At 38.1% G+C, this 17,757-nt stretch overlaps 1 protein-coding gene across 5 annotated transcripts in view; it reads left to right on the forward strand.

Annotated features, from left to right (window-relative positions):
- The window catches only part of cos (kinesin-like protein costa), a 181,767-nt gene that overhangs the window by 104,647 nt on the left and 59,363 nt on the right, over window positions 1-17,757 (forward strand). For all 5 annotated transcript variants that reach the window (XM_083117471.1, XM_083117474.1, XM_083117469.1 and 2 more), the window contains 4 exons: window positions 1,232-1,446; window positions 10,844-11,161; window positions 12,600-12,796; window positions 14,753-15,046. In XM_083117471.1, the coding sequence (XP_082973597.1) occupies window positions 1,232-1,446; window positions 10,844-11,161; window positions 12,600-12,796; window positions 14,753-15,046 (1,024 nt within the window). The remainder of the gene's footprint in view (window positions 1-1,231; window positions 1,447-10,843; window positions 11,162-12,599; window positions 12,797-14,752; window positions 15,047-17,757) is intronic.

The raw sequence follows: 17,757 nt of genomic DNA on the forward strand, positions 1-17,757 counted from the left end.
TTCCCTTTCTCTCACTAATCCATACAATACTTTCTTGTTCCCATCTACATCTTCTTCTAGCACTTTAGTCCATTCTCCATCCACTTTCTTCTTTCCTCCTTTACTACTGTTCTTGCTTGTTTCTTCTTTTCCACATACTTTTTTCGTGCAATTTGTGATTTAAATTTAAACCATTTTCTAAATACATCATTTTTGTTTTTCACTGCCTCTCTAGTTCTTTCATTCCACCATGGTGTTTCTTCTTTTTTTTCTTGCTTGTCCTTCCATATACCTTTTCGGCTGCCACTACTAATTCTGTTTTAAATCTTGTCCATTCTGTTTCTACTCCTTTGGGTTCATCTCTTGCCACTTTTGCTAGTATACTTCATGATATTTCTCTTTTATCATCTTATCCTTCAATTTCCACACTCTTATCCTTCTCTCTTGTTCCTCCCTTCTATCTTTTATTTTCCATCTCCTCACATCTCGTACTAGTAGCCTGTGGTCACTGTCTAAGTTCTCACTGGGTATTACTTTAATGTTGTTCATTTTCTTCTTTACTTCCTTGTTTACCAATATATAATCTATTACAGACTTTTGTTCATGATTCCAACTGTATCTTGTAATCTTATGGCTGTCATACTTCTTCTTAAACCAGCTGTTACCTACTAACAGTCCGTTTCTCTTACAAAAGTCTAGTAGCCTCCTTCCCTCTTCATTCCTCTGTCCCCATCCATCTGCTCCAAGTACGTCTGTATATCCTTTCCTGTCTCTTCCCACTTGTGCATTAAAATCACCCATCACAATTTACCATTCCTTTCCTACGTGTTCTTCTAAGTCTTCTTGAAATTCTTCTTTCTCCTCCCTTGTACATCCTGTTTGTGGGGCATACATTTGAATTATTTCTATTACTTTCCCTCTTACATTCATTTTTAGTTCTATAATTCCGTCATTTACCCTTTCTACTTCCTCACAATTCTATAGTAATATTTTTTTATTTCTAGTTTATTTTTGGAAACATTTTTGAGCATATCATATAATATGAAATATCTATAATATGAAAAATCTTGGTGATTCGTTGAACATAGTTGAAAATATTTTAATGATTTATATTATAATGACATTTCAAGACGACATTATGTAATGTTATAGCTATAAAATATGAATTCATTTATGAAATAATTATTTATCTGTAAATATTACAATCTCTTTTATCTTTTCCTTGATGATAATTGTATTTTTATGCTTGTAGGTTGGAATTTGCAGCTTCACAATGGATGCATTTAGTGGCAAATGCTGAGGAATTGTTTAATAAAATTTCTGTAAATAAATCAATTTCAGAAGATGAGAAAGAAAATATACGACATTGGCTTTGCTTGAAACAGGAGTGTGATGCTTGTTTAGGTGTTTATCCTGAATTAAGTGCCACAGAAGAATTTCACATCAAGAGATCTCTAGATAGAATAGGTACGTGGGTGTGAATGTAGGCTACACTTTTAATAGTCAACATTGTTGCATTTTCAACAGTGCCAATAACACGGAGCTATAAGATTTTTTCATTTCTTTAAAACTAACATGCAAGTAAGTGCTGACTCATACTGCTAACCAGAATTTGACTACCTTCATTGAATACTATTACCGTATTTAGGTGAGTATAATGCACACCTGGTTTTTTATAGAGAAAACCAACAAAAATTATATTTCATATATAATGTGCTCCCCCCTCTCTCTCTCTCCCCCTCCCTCCCTCCCCCCATTGTGTTTAGCTTTCCACAGCTTTCACTTCTGTAACCACCTTATTCATTCTGTAGTTGAAGAAAGCGAGATCATAATTATGTTACAGATTTGCAGCATTCAGGAAGTTGTTTTCTATTATTTTTCACCCGACAAATGCTGCTGATACATATCTTGTGTGACAGAAGGCGCAGGCATGAATTCTCCTAAAATGGTGTGGTGTCACAAAACATTTCACTACAAAATGAAAAATCATAGGAAATGAACATTTCATTTTTATAGTTTTATTTTTTATATATACCGTATTTACGCGTGTATAATGCGCACTTTTTTCCAAAATTTTTGCCCTTCAAAACTGTGGTGCGTATTATGCACAGAATAATTCGGACAACTAAAATGAAATCACGCCTTTTTTTTCACTATGTCACTGCATATAACATGTATATATCTACAGATTGCCTTTCTTTAGCAATAATAATTTTAAAAAAATGCAAAATGACCGTTTTCCATGAGTTGTCACTTAGTAATGGAAAGTTTTGCGACATCGAGAAAAGCAGCACCCGTTCTGGCGGCATTCAAGCACGCGCCTCCCGTCACACGGTAGACGTATCAAGCGGTATTTTTCGCGGGAGAAATAACTTCCACAAAAATTGTTTTCGCCTTAGACATGGTCATGAACAGAGATCGGGCGAAAAATACGTTTTTTGCACTCATTCCCTTCAGTAGCACTCTACCGCTCGCAAGTGGGTCTGATCTAAAAATAAACACCAGACCACGCTTCAGTTATATCCAATAGCACTTGACCTCTGCCCTCCCCTCCCCCAAGCGTACCAATGTTACCCGCAGCCGACGGCTGCTACCCAACATGCCAGGCTTGTTTTGCCATTGTGATTTCGTTTGCTCTTGGATACACGAGAAGAGATCGAATATGCTTGGATGTTATTCTAAATCGACTTTGTAGCGTACAACTTCCGGTAATCGCTTTCATTCAAAACGTATTCTTTGTTCCCTGTAACACTTCATAAAGAAGTGAAACTGTTATAGATAATCAAAGCCACATAGGCCACCTAAAGATCGTCAACACTCTTAATGCATTTTCATTAAGGTTTCCGCAAAAGTTCACTTCGATCTTACTTGCATCATAACTCCCGTTTACCACTTTCTACATTTTCATGACTGTGCCGATGTCCTAATATTTGCCAAAAGTGTTCCGTTGGCAGAGTGACTTCTCCCTCTTTTCTTCTCAGCAAACGTTTAAGGGGGGGGGGGGGGAATGCCGATTGTCTTCTTGATCGTGTGTGCACACAGGCTGATTACAGGCAAGGGTGGAAGTGGACCGCTCTTTCTTTCCTTTGACTTCTAAAATGGTCAACCAGTTCTGGATGCATTCTTGAAAACGAACAAAAACCATAGGACAAGTATAAAAAAAATGCCCCCCTACCCAGCTTTCTCCGCCACTGGTCTGCACGGCAATGTAATAATTGCAGAATTCAGGTCCTATTTTTTTTCTTTTTTTAATGCTATTGTATTGAAATATTGCCCGTATTATTGTCTGTTGCAAGGTAAAACGTAAAGAAAGGGTTTATTCTTTCTTCTTCACACAGCTGATAAAAGTTCAGCCTTCGACAGTTGCGTTATCTTTGAAATACGGAGGATTTTTCCTGACCACCTGTTGCTCGAACTTCCAGCCGGTCGCCTTGTTTTTACGCTGCAACTGGCGCCAGTGTTTTGTCTAGCATCTGCGAAGTTGTCGCTTGTGGATAACAGCAATGACTCATCCAGCGCGAAGGCAAGTCATTGTTTTGTATCTCGCAAAGCTGTTTTGATTTGACGATAACGAAATTCGATCTTCAGAAAGAAAAAGAAGAGTTAAAACAACTTCATGTTCTGCACCTTTATCTTCAGAACCTCAATGTGTAAGCTGCGAACAATTTTTAAAAAAATGCTCAATGTATAAGCTGACACCGATTATCGTCGATTAACGTGAGAGTAAATAAAGATCTCCCGTTTTGATATCTGAAAATGCGCAGGTTTCATAAAGCTTGTTTTGGGTTCATTTTATGCTTTTGGGCTAATCGGGACTAAATATACAGTTTCACTTTAGTGAAATCTAATTCTAAACCAAAATGATTATCGAGTGCGACACTGTTCAATGTGTCTTAGAATACGCATTGGGTGCAAATAGATCGCAAGTTGCCCGTTTCCTTTTTCAGCCTGGCTTACAATGCAAGTCGAGGAAGAGGAAGGACTGCTCCCTGGAATGGGGGAGGGGGTGAATTAGAAGTTGGTCGAAGGAAGGAAAACGTGACATTTTTACGACGTATTTTACACAGCCGAACCAAAACGAAATTTACAGCCCCTTTTTTTTGTGCCTAGAAAGGTGAGATCTTCTGAGAGATCGTATCTTACCAGTTCATCTTGTAACAGACAATGCTCTAGTAGACCCGTATTAAATCCAACATTCATTCTGCCCGATTATCTCCTAATAATCGTTTTTGGTGCAAATTCCAAAAACAACCCCTTCGAAATAACTACCTTTTTCCTGGGAACTATGAAAGTTCGTTGTATCGAGAGTTGACTGTAACAAATATGAAGGTAAAATAATTACGTCAACACTTAACAAATCGAAATAATTACTGTATATTTACTGCGCTATTGCGGCTTGACTCACGTAAATAAATAAATATAGTTTACACTTAATTTCGTCATTCACTCCCAGTTACTGATACAAGCAGTCTGAAATGTCCTCACTTCCATCCATCTTGTTCGATATTCCCATTACCTTAAAACTTTTGATCATCATTTCAAGGGAGATGGAGTTCCATGCCTCACGAACCCATTCACAAACAATCGGCAGCGACACACGTTTCACCCTCCCGCTTGGTGAGAGTTCATGCTGCCTTGATGTCATCCATCTATTGTAAGCATCACGCACTGCGACCTTGAACGGGTGGTTGATAACTTTGCTCCCTCCTCTCCTATGAAAAGCCAAACATCTGGAAGTTCAAGGTCGCGTGGTGAATGCATCAGCTACGAAAGCAAGGAAAAGATCGTTTTTATGATCTACTGATTAATTTTAAATGAAATACGTAAATGTTAGTCCGACGCTAAGAAAGCCATTTCTGGAACCTGAATTGTACTGCGCATTATATACGAGATATATTTTTTTGTTGCTTTTCCCCATCAAAAACGAGGTTGCGTATTATACACGCACGCGCATTATACACGCCTAAATACGGTATATTACCAAAGAAATCCAACCTGGTAATTTGTATTTGCACATGTTGATATGTATGTGTTATATACAGTGAGATAGTGAAAATATGTGTGGTTTTAATGTTGGCTGTTTGAATTATTCCGTGCAAAAAACTCACCACAGTTTTTGGAGGCAAAAATTTTGGAAAGAAGTGCACATTATACATGAGTAAATATGGTATGTACATAACAAATACTGTACTCTAGTTGATCAGGTTTTACTCAAGATAATTAAAGACTTCAACTGAGGGTATTTTGAAACTGTAAGATTAATCTGAAAGTTGAGACTTTTTTTTTGTTACCTCTCAGGGAATATATTCAAATTAATAGAATCTTTATAAGTAAGTTGTACAAAAAAAGTAATTTTCTTATGTGTATTTATTAATGCATTTTCTGTTTGAAACATTTTTTCTGTATCTGCAATGGTTAATGAAATACAAGCTAAAAGCCCTAACCACCATCAGAAATGCTTAGAAGAAAGAAACATGATGTGTATACATCTTTATTAGAGCCATATACAGGGTCTTTTTTTCCCCTGATGGTGGCACGCTAGATGGCGGCGACTGATGGCGGCATGCAGACAGCTGCCCGGATGCCAAATCATGTGCGATATCTCCGCTATGGAAACCGCTAGCTTTGAAATGACTTCAAGTTCTCAGAATTATGGTTACAATTACATTCAAAATGAGCATGTGAACTGTCACGGGGGATGTTGGAAATGTTGTCCTCGTGCATCCACTCGTTCTTGGCATGGTTTTAGGAAATTTGTGTGCTGGTCCCGGAGATTTGCTTCCTTGACTGGCATTAAATATCAGTTTGTTGTTCGAAGAATGGTGTGAGTATGTCGTCACTGTGTATGCATTTACTGCGCACCAAACACCGATTTTCTGGTCATGCAAAGGAGTTTCGTGTATAAAATCGGGTTTATCTGAGCTCCAATACCTGTTATTCTGTGACGCAACATGGCCCCTTAAATGGAACCATGCTTCGTCAGAGAAGAATATTCAACGCGGATCAATTACCCCACCATTAACATTCCCAAAATTTAATTTACAGAAATTTACCTGACTCTCGTTATTGTGTAGTAGCAGTTCCTGGACAACAATGACCTTGTACGGTTTCAGTTTTAAAAATTTGGTAGCTCGCCATGCTGTTGTTACGGAAATTCCTATTTCCTGTGCAAGTCGTCGGAGCGATTTTTGAGGAGTATGTTCTAATCTTTCTCAAACTTCATCCAATTTATCCTCTGTAAGTACACACAGTTTTACCGTACGCTTCTTATCAAGAATAGATCCTGTTTTCCAGAATTTGTTCACAAGGTTTCACACAGTATTTCTGTGTTGAACTGGTACACCTTGGAATTCTGTTGAAAATTGTCTACGAACATCCCTGCAAGAATTTGTAATCACATACGAATCGTACATAAAATCTTTTTGTTGTAATCTGTACGTATGTGCCATTATTTTGGATTGGATTGATTTGGTGTTTTCAGTCCACTTTAAGCACAGAAAGGTTAATCCAGACTAGACCTACAGTTTAAAGTGGGATCCAAACCACTATGTGCCTCCACCGGGAATCGAACCTGGGACGACGCTACCACTAGACCATCGGGGAGGCCATATGTGCCATTATTAAAAAGTGTAGCACGTAACCACTTTAAAAATACGACTGAACTGAGATTGCAAAGTTACTGAAATGGAATGGGGTTAAAGAAATTCACAAGTTGTGTGCAGAGCCATGTGTTTCAGTTGCCACTCTTGCGCCGCAAGCTGTTAGGGAATTTCCTTTTAGCGTGTCTTGTTACCAAAGCTCCACGAAATTTCCTAAAAACATGCCAAAAAGGTGTGGATGCATGACGACAACAATTCCAATATCCCCCGTGACAATTAACGTGCTTATTTTGAATGTAATTGTAACTATAATTCTAAGAAATTGAAGTCATTTTGAAGCTTGTGGTTTCCATAGCAGAGGCATCGCACGCAATTTGATGGGAGTTGGCATCCGGGCAGCTGCCAAGTGTGCTCCCATCAGGTGCCCAATGTGGAAAGAATTACAGGAAAACCTCATTAATACGAAGTTCAAGGGACCAAAAAATGTCAACTTTGAATTAGACGACTTCGAGTTATCCAAACTTTTCAAGATGGTGCCTGTTTTTCAGGTGTAAGTAAAGTAGAGTATAAATTACCCCCACAACGGATGTTTTATACTTGGTGGTAGCTCAGAAGATAAGCTTGATATGCACTATATCATAATATTGTAAGTTTTAGAGAAAGTGTAAAAAATGTTACACAAAATGAGAACACAGAGCTTACGCAGACACAAACATTCCAAGGAGACGGTTAACACCATTTATCCTGCCTAGTTATACAACCGGTTATGCACGGGACGCACGTTGTGGCAAAAAGTCTTTTAAAACATGGTATTTTCTTTCAATTGTGCAAAGTCGTTGCTCTTCCAAGAAATTTTTACAATTTTAGTTTATAAGATAACCGTTTGCACAGAGACCTACGGGAAAACAATCTCTCGTTTATTGCAAGAAGTGAAACTCAGAAGAATCTTGACAGCAACCACACTGGCGCGAGCAAAAGGCGAGAGATAAATGAATATTGGATTTTATGTGTGTTCACTAGAACATTGTCCGTTTAACTGGTAAGAGAAGATTCTCTCGGGACAAAAAAAAAAAAAAAATCGGTGCTGTAAATTTGTTTGTTTTCTTTGCTTCAGTTAACTTCATATTTGCCCCCCTCCCCCTTTGCAGGGATCAGTCCAAACTTTTCTTCAACTTGCACTGTAATCCATTGTAAACATGTAAACGTGCAACTTGCAATCTGTTTGCACCGAATGTGTATCCTAGGACACATTGAACAGTGCTGCACTCGATAATCACTCTGGTTTGGATCCCACTTTAAACTGTATATTTAGTCCCACTTAGCTCATCAGCATAAAATGAACTCAAAACAAGCTTTATGAAACTTGCGTATTTTCAGATTAATCGACAATTTATTGTTGGATTCAGGAGTATTCTGGAAGTAAATACTCGCTCCACGAAAACTTTACCTCTCGTATTCCTACATTGAGCAATGCCCTTTTTTTTTTAACAGCAGCACGCTAATGGTTCTGAAGAAAAGCCTCTTGTTTTTCTTTCTGGAGATCGAATTTCGTTATCATCAAATCAAAACAGCTTTGCGAGATTAAAAACAATGATGCTTATTCCTTGGCAATGGATGAGTCATTGCTGTTATGGGCAAGCAACAGCTTTCCACACGGTAGACTAAACACTGGCGCCAGCTGCAGCGTAAACACAATGAGACTGGCTGGAAGTTAGAGCAGCAGGTGGCAGAAGGGAAATCATCTGCATTTTAAAGATAACGCAGTTGTCGAAGACAGCAGTGTGAAAAAGGAAAATGATCCTTGCATTACCTTTTACCACGCAACAGACAATAATACGGGCAATATTTTCTATCCAGACAGCTGCATTCAAACAAGAAAGAGGGACCTGAATTCTGCAATTATCACATTACCATGCACACCAGTGGCGGATAATGAGCTGTTGTAGGAGAAGAGAGGAGGTCACTTTTCTTTTACTTATTCTGTGTTTTTTGTTCGTTTTGAAGAAGGTATTCAGAACTGTTTTTTTTTTAGACGCCAAAGGAAAGGAGCCCATGTGCACACACGAGCAAGAAAATCGTGGCCGAAAGAAATAGCAATGGACCCCCCCCCCCCTCCCTGTTTGCTGATAGAAAAAGGGGAGAAGTCACTCGGCCAACAGAACACTGTTTTGGCAAATTTTATGACCGGCACAGTTGGGAAACGTATGAAGTGGGAAACTGGAGTTGCAACATACGTAAGATCGATGTCAACTTTTGCGGGAAACCTAGATGACAATGCATTAAGCGGGTTGACGATCTTTAGTTGACCTATGTGGCTTTGATTATCTGTAACAGTTTCCCTTTTTTATGAAGTTTTACAGGGCACAAAGAACACACTTTTAATGAAAGTGGTTACCGGAAGTTGTCGGCTACCAGGCCAAAAGTTGCTCGCTCACAGGAAATTGCTGAATCTCGAGCTCAGAGCTAGACAGATGGGTGAGACTTCCAGGTGCCATGCATCTTGTATTTTGGAATATTCCTGCGATCTTATCTCACATTTCTCATCTAGCACTGGTGAATATTTCCAAGGTGGCACATTCAGCGGGGAAAGAGCTTGACCTGCCATGCACATTGACAAAGAATGTCATTGTCCAGTAGGCATTTCAGGCTCCTTCCCTCCTGTCCATGAAGGGAAGTGTGACAAATGCAACTTGCTCCCCTCAGCTATGCCTCTTTGCTTCCTCCTCACGCAGGTCATGTGGTGAATGAAACAGCTGCGGAAGCAAGGAAAGGAGGGAGAAGTCCCGTGGCCAACAGAACAGCCTTGTGGCAAATTTTATGACATCAACATGGCTTGAAAAATGATGTGGGAAATGGGAGTTAGAGCAAATGTAAGATTGAGATGAATGTCCTATTATTTAACATAACCTTTTGCCTGGGGCCTGGATGGCTGAACATATTAACCCCTTGAATCCCAGCCTGTAGATAGAGAACAGGAACCCATGACCATGATACTTCAATAACAGACTCGTAAATGTTTCTCACATTAAAGAAATGGATAACATTATCGCCACTTAGTATTTATTTCTCTTTAATGCTGACCTCTGCTGTGGATTAGTCATAACAGCAAGCTACGATGACAAGGGCCCCAGGTTTGAATCCCCACCTGGCCAGTGGCGGCAATTAGTGGGGCGAAGGGGGGTCAGTTGCCCCCCATTTTTGCCACTTTTTCTGCTGCACTATGCTAAGTGTTATATACAAAGGGAAATATACTGTCTTTGCCCTCCCCCCCCAAGTTTTGGAACCCAATCGCCGCCACTGCACCTGGGCATTGGTGTTCTTTGTGAGTGTCCCTTTGTTAATATCATCGCTCCTCGTCATCTTCGCAATTTACCAAAAATGGCAAAAAAGCCAAGTAAAATAAACTAAATCTATCAACCAATTATTATTTCTTTGTAACTCTATTATTCAAATAATTCTTCTTTTTTTTTAAAAAAAAAGTGACTAATTCTCACGTTCATCACTGTAAGGATCGTTCATTTATGTCCAATCTCTGACAGACTTTGCCTCATCTTCCACATTGGATATATCTGAATATGCAGACTCACTACAGTCACTCTCCTCTTCTTCTGGAACATAATCCGATGAACTATAGATCCACCAAGCTTTCTGAAACCTCGGAAAATATGCGAACTACAGGCTTCCTTGTAACTTTAACTAGCGACACTAGCGCCACTGCTTCCACGCCAGGGTTTCAGATTGGTTGGTGGATCTATACTATCCTACTCCTCCATATTTTTCTGCTTTTGTTTTACAAAATATGCAACAAAAAAAAAACATACAGGTCTCCTCAATAGCACTCTTATGTACTTTCAGCAACAGATGGCATAACGAGCATGCTTTACTCATTGCTTGCGATAGTCACGTGCTCAAATGACGTACAACAACACGTAGACTTCGGTCCTTCCCAACCAGAGACATTCGTACATTTTCTTGGCCATTACCATGCAAGAAATTTTCCTGGTCGGCCAATAGTACCAGTTACGTAGTGGTAGGAGAGCATGCAGGCTCGACTACGTACGGGCCATGCGTAGTGGTAGTCAAGAGGTTAAGCACGAAAACATATAATCCAGGAATGTAAAATTGGGGTTCCACTGTATAGTGAATTATTATTTTCATATTTATTCATACTGTTACTTTTGCTTCATAACAATTTCTGTGATAAGTTGAGCTGATCCCAGTCCTTTTTATTTCTTGCTATTTTTATGATTTTTTATTATTTTCAGACGAAATATCAGAAACTGAGGAAAAAAGTGATTTGAGCCAGGAGAAAGATACTACGCACACCATTGTTCAAGTTCAAAATATTTCTGAAAATAGTGGAATGGTGTTACGGCAGAAAGAAAATTGTACTATAGAAGATCAAATTGCACAGGATAGCTCTGAAAGTAAAGATGATTCAGACTCTCAAGGTCCAGAATTTTCTGAAAAACTTGATGATCTTATCAAGTCATTTAAATGCCAAACTGATGAGTCTGTGTCACTACACTGTGATTCACTTGAAATTCCAGAATGCAAGATTGAAAGCACATTGAACGAAATAGGTAAATCTATTGATTTTTTCCCATTTGTTCACTGTGCATGAAATATTGGTAGATGATGCCAAATTTATATCCCTAATCCTCAAATAGCGCCAGCTCACATCTGTTTTGAAATACTGTGTGTTGATCTATTTCACAGTGTCAAGAAGATGGTATTTCATGCTGAGCTGAAGGTGTAGTAGGTACCAGTGTTTTTTTTTTTTATATATATATATATATACTGAAATGTAGTGGATCTTGATTTGGTTTATTTTACTTTGCTTTTCTGCCACTTTTGGCTAATCGCAAAAATAGGTTCATAAGGATTCACTGGTACAAGTAATGCTCATGAAAATACTATAGATAAATCAAAAAGTAAGTTACACCCCCCCTGTATAAAACAAACAAAATGCATCAAAAAGAAAGAGAATAATGAACAAAACGTGTGAACATTTAACTTTTTCTTGACATAATCACCAAGGTCTTCCAAGCACTTTTTGGATCGTGTGATTAGTTTTTTGATTTCTTGTGTGTTAAAATTTCATCCAATTTCTATCAACCATTTTGACACTGCTTCCTGCACTTCCTCATCTGATGTGAAATTCCCACTCCCTAGGCCTTGTTTGGGAGGACCGAAAAGGTGATAGTCCCAGGGTTCCGTTCACTTGCAATCTCATTAATTTTCACATGGTGGTTGGCAAGAATGATTGCATTCACATGCTCTGCATTGTCGATAGTGTTATAGCCCGACATGCAGTTCACTGTTCACATTAGTTCTTCCCTGTTCGAACATCTGGCACCATTTTGTGATCATAGGGCATGTCATCGCTACACCTTGACAATTTGGTGATGGATTTCACTCCAATTATGTCTTTGTGCCCACAAAAGGTGGAGGATGGAGTGGACCTCAATGTTGGATGCCATCTCAATATGACACGCCATACTCACATGGTGACTACTCACATACTAAATCAGCTATCTCACGGCTCCTTCAGGTGTGGGAAGAAAACATTCTGGACAGTGTTGCCTCCAAGCCTGGTTATATTATCTCTTTTAGTGCAGGAACAGAGGTTGGGTGTAACTTATTTTTTGATTTGCCCTTGTACAATGACAACACTGGGGAATTTGTCTTATCCAATGACTTTTCTAAATTTTATATTTTCATCCATGCATACTTACTAGTAACTCAAATTTCTAAAAGATTTGCAGTGGAACATCATTTTAACATTCCTGAATAACATAATATATGTGTAATCTTCCCAGCCACAGTGTCACAAAATTTCCTTCCATATTATAATTCCCAAATTTGGTTCTCAGTCTACATATTATCAAATAGTGTGCAACCAAGGTTCTACTCTGTTTTGTTTATTCAAAATGTAATATTTCTGTGCATAAAGTGCTCTGTCCAATTTTACCTCATTTAGATTTTGTTTTCCATTATTGTGCATCTTTATTGTGACAGTGGAACAGGAGGAAGACAAGTTGCCGAAACCTACACCTTCAGTGAGAATACATCCTGTATTGGGAATTGTTCCTCGTAGACTGCAAGGTAGAAGAAATAGCATTCATCCTGGATCAATTGGAATGGATACCCAAACTGTTCCTCAGCATGATGGTTATAATGCTCCACATCTATCAGAAGATAAAATTATGGAAGAGGTACAGTTAAGTTCTGATTAATAAGTGATAATTTTTTCATTGGAATGTTATTTAGGTTGGCATTCTCATGCATTTTTTAAACAACTGTTAGCAAATTACAAATTTAATTTATATTATATTTTAGGACTGGATAGATATGAAATTATCGCTGATACCAAAAAAAGACAACTGAAATATCATGTGTAGCTTTCAAGGAATGGCACATTAATTGCTGCCATATGTTGGGGGCAGATATTGTAAATTGTTCCTTTACCCTGTGTCCCCCTGGACCCTTAATTGCCCCATGATTTAATCATTATTACATGTAATTTTTTTCACATATAAGCAGTGGTTTAGGAGTTATACCCATTTTTATAAATCTATCCCATAATATTGTGAGGGGGTAACAAAGGACTTTCTCAATCTCTGCTTGACAATAATAGTAACAATGCATATATTGTTTCGTAATTCGTGTATAGGAGTCTCAGTGGTTTAGTTGGTAATGTATCTGACTGCCATGTGGGAAACCCAGGGTTGATTCCCGGCGTGGGTGATCTAAGGTCAGAAGTTTTGTGTCCTTGTCCTTGCATAAAGTGGCTCCGGGGCTCACCCACCCTCAAATCAATGGGTACCTGGGGGTCACCTTGGAGGGTAAAGGCAGCTGGAGTGTGGTGCTGATCACATCACTACCAAAATGGCCAAAATCGAGAATGTGCCTTCATGCATTATGCTATATGCACGGGGGGAATTCGAGTATGGCGTACTTTCATGTGTATACTAATGAACAAGAAAGACAGAATTGAAATATAATTTGCAGTTTTCAAGCTATGACATGTTAATTACTGCCAGGTGGAGGTGGTTTCGATCGAAACCAACCATCCTGAATGCCATAAATATGTGGTTTCATTCGAAACTGGCCGTCCATTAAAGGTTAAGTCACATATGTGCTTTCAAACACTTTACACTGAAAGAGCTTTTGCCAGTGCTGCACAATGTGACAATGCAGGAACAGATGAACAATCGACAGCTGATTGCCATGTCTATGCTCCCTCCACTAGGGTTGATAATTTGATGACAGTGCCAATACAGGGGCATTTCACACCATTCTTACAATGCAAGACATTGTTTAAAACACCGGTTTTGCTTTCTGTTGCCTCTTCCTCTTGCCCTTGTCATGCTCGCAAGAGGGTGAGATGGCAAGGATATCATTGAATTTTCCCCTTTCTAAAGGAAAAATCCCTCAATTTGCAAGGATGTGTGGGTTGTCTTGATTCCATCACTAGGTCTTGAATGACCACACATGCAAGACCACGTGCAAGTCAAGTGCATGACTGCTGGTGGTAACATGCACTCTGGCTGTGCGAATGAAGACCCTATCGATTCAAGCCAGAAGATGTAATCGGATTTGCTCTACTCATGTACTTCAAATGGTATCAGAGGTAGCCCATTTCGAAATGTGTTAGCAGCCAGCCGGCCACGGTGTATGCAAGAGACAGAGTCAAATGCTGCTGAAACAAAACAAATGGCAGTTAAGGTGGCATTGGAACATTTGATATTTTGAAGGAGATGGTGTTCAATGAATAAGTATATTAAAAGTTATTTGCATTTCATATTCATTTGGGTGTGCAGGTACGAATGGGCAGCAGCCTCTGCTGGTGCTTTATGTTACTTCGGAAATAACTTCTAACTGGGCATGCCATTACTTGCAGGATCCTAAAGTTAAATCAGTTCTTCACATTTCATGTTTTCGTGTATCACAAAAATTCATTGTCCCTAGTTATCCATTTGCCAACAGCAGGGTCAGAATTCCAGATGGATATGTGCATTTCAAATATCAAAACATACTATATTGAAATATTGTATTGCTGTGGTAATGTACTTTGCAGTTTAATATGCCTACAAATTAGAAACTAAGTATATTACCTTTGTTATTTTTCTTGAATGCAAGCATATAATTTGTACCATATTTATCTACAGGCTATGCCAACAGAATCATTTCCTGCCAATACACCTCATGATTCTTTAAAAGATAGTGTTGCAGCATGCCCAACTACTTGTGAAGATACTAAAAATATTAAGGGCTTTTCCCAAGAAGGAATTTCCAGAACAAACCAGAGAATGTTAAAATCTCAACACTGTAGTACATATCATGAACTACAGCAATTGTCTGCTGATAGTGGTGCAAGACAAGTTGCTATTCGTCAGGTATCATTGGACCTTGAATGTGCCCAGAGAAGGTTGGAGAAGTTAACACAAACAATACACATTAAGGTAAGAGTTATAACTAAATAAAATAATAATTCATTTTTGGTTGTAAATTAATGCAACTTCTGATAAACTTTTAATTTATAGCTAACAGCTTACAATATCACAGTTTCTTGTAGGGATGTGACGAAGCTGAAAATTTACTAATGCCGATGTACTCACCGATAATTTTTGGAACCGATTCTGATGTCGATATTTAACCAATTCCGATACATAAGATTATTCAACAGAAATGGAATGTTATTTTCAGCATGACAAAAATAAATTTGCTATGTAAATTTCCATTGCATATCATATGTATATACATATATAATCTCAAGAGATGCAAATGTACATTTGCATCTAAAAAAAAAAGTGGTTATGTGAACCTTTAGGAAGAACATAGATTCTCAAGAGATTTAACATTATTACACAAGCAGTTCTTTGAAATGCAAAATGAATTCCTGTTCTTAATGTAAATTTAATGCTGGCAGATTAACCTACTTCTTCTCTTATCGCAAATCTGTCCAGCAACACTGAATACTGATGCAACAGGTATGCCCAAGTATTTTCTCACCACTTGCTTCAGGTTTGGATACTCACTTTTAAATTTCCAATACAACAGTGGATCCTGGTCATGTGGAATAGTTGGTTCAGCAATGTACTGTTTTATTTCTGATTTTGAGGTAGGTTGATCCTCTGTATGAGAGTTTGCAATAATTTTATTACAAAAACTCTACAAATGATGAAGAATCATAACCTAATTTTCAATAAATCTTACAAAATTAAAATATAAAACTTATTAGAAAGTAAACTAGTATTATCTGTACCGGTTTAAATATCGGATTTTTGCCGATGCCGATTTTCATACATCTGTAATCGGCTTTGGCACATCCCTAGTTTCTAGCAACCTCAGTGGCTGAGTGCATTGAGCAGTCACCTGACGATCTCACCATCAAAGGTTCCAGGTTCTGATCTTGGCCTAGGTATCACTCTTTGTGTTCCTTTGTGAGTCTCTCTTTATAATGATTAGCATAGAGAGAGAAAAGGAACACAAAATAAGAAAATTACGAATTTTACCATTTCTTAGAAGAATTACCAGTAAATCGAAGTTTACAGCTTATATGTTAGTCCAGTACAAGAGAGTTCTAAAGTAAAGAGGCACAAATCTGCAACAAATTAGTAAATTGTTGATGCTGTAGTTGTCTACAGTGATGATGAAACAAAATTAGTAAAAACTTCTGCACATATGTAATCAATCTATCTGTCCTGGACAAACCAAAATTTAACCCTTTCAGTGCAGATAACATATGCAGTGGAACCTGAATTTTATGTTCCCTGATTTTACATTTTCCCACATTATACATTCAACCTTGATGGTCCCAACATAGCAAAATGTCATACAATGTTCCCAACCAGACATCAATAATTTTATGTTCAATGAGTGCATTGAAGCTTCCATGATAATTGAATGGAGGGGAGGGGCGAGGGGCACTGTCACAGTGCTATTAAATTTCAAAATTATAAGCTGTGTTCAACTATATTCTGGAAATTTGGTAATATTTTGCAAAAAGACATTCACTTTGGCCCCACCTGGGCCAACCCTGGTTGCTACACCAAGTGCCGAGGTCACCGCACATCACTGGATATTGGTGACAATGATGTTCACTGTAATAGTTGTGACAATGTATCATGGAATATTAATATTAAAATGCATGCCTGTGCAGATATTCCCTTCCAATTATCCCATGTGTAACCCTCATGCAACACCATTAATATTCTCTTAATATTACAAGTTTATTATATTTTTCCTTTGACTTCTTTTCTTAAAGAAATGTTTTAACTTAAATCATGCATATCACAAGGGGGGTTCAAACCACCAATAAGTCTATGCCCCCTGGAAATTGACATCATGCATTTCAAAGTAGAAAAAAAAGGTACCAGTTCAGTATATTGGAAACACATTAAAATCGGATATTTTGTGTTTCGCATGGTTTGTACTTACCAATTGTGTATTGCGGAACATAGTTCAAGGTGCCATTATGCTTTTTACATTAAAACAAACACAATTTTTCACATACAGAGTGATTTTTTGATTCCTTTCTTCGCTTCTGTAACACACATTGTGGCGGCCACATCTTGACTCATGTTGTAGGTATGCAGTGTTTCCAACCTTCTTCACCGAAAAATACGTACTATCGTGTTCGTCACTGGTGGAAATTGTACATTATGCATGGGTAGCTGACGGATAGCCCCACGAACCATTCACGGGTAGCCCCACAAACCATTTCTGATAAGGTTTGGTTAGGTTAGGCAAGCATAGTGAAAAAAAAGGGGGTTGGAAACAATGACAGGGGATTACGTCATCAAACATACGCAGCATGCAGTTCACGTAGCGAAAGCAATGGCAATTGTGCATCGGTGAGATATTTCTCTTGAAAAATACATGATTTCCAGGTCAAATATATTCCACGATGAAAGAAAATACCTCGACGAACGTTGGAAAGCTTGCAGAAACTCATTTCCATAAGTAGTTTCTCTTGTAAAAATGAAGAAATGTGTTTCCGATATACCAAGCTGTTACCGAAAAAAATAAAAATAGCTTATTACTTTCATTGTTGATAACAAAAATCAAGTTCAGTTAATTGATATTCAAGCAGAATAACATAAACTTCATGCCAAAAATTTATACCTAACTGTGTTTGGAAAGTTACTTCTTTAAAAGTAATTAGTCACAG

This window comes from Lepisma saccharinum, chromosome 2 (assembly GCF_977018435.1).
Source record: "Lepisma saccharinum chromosome 2, izLepSacc3.1, whole genome shotgun sequence".
NCBI lineage: Eukaryota > Metazoa > Arthropoda > Insecta > Zygentoma > Lepismatidae > Lepisma > Lepisma saccharinum.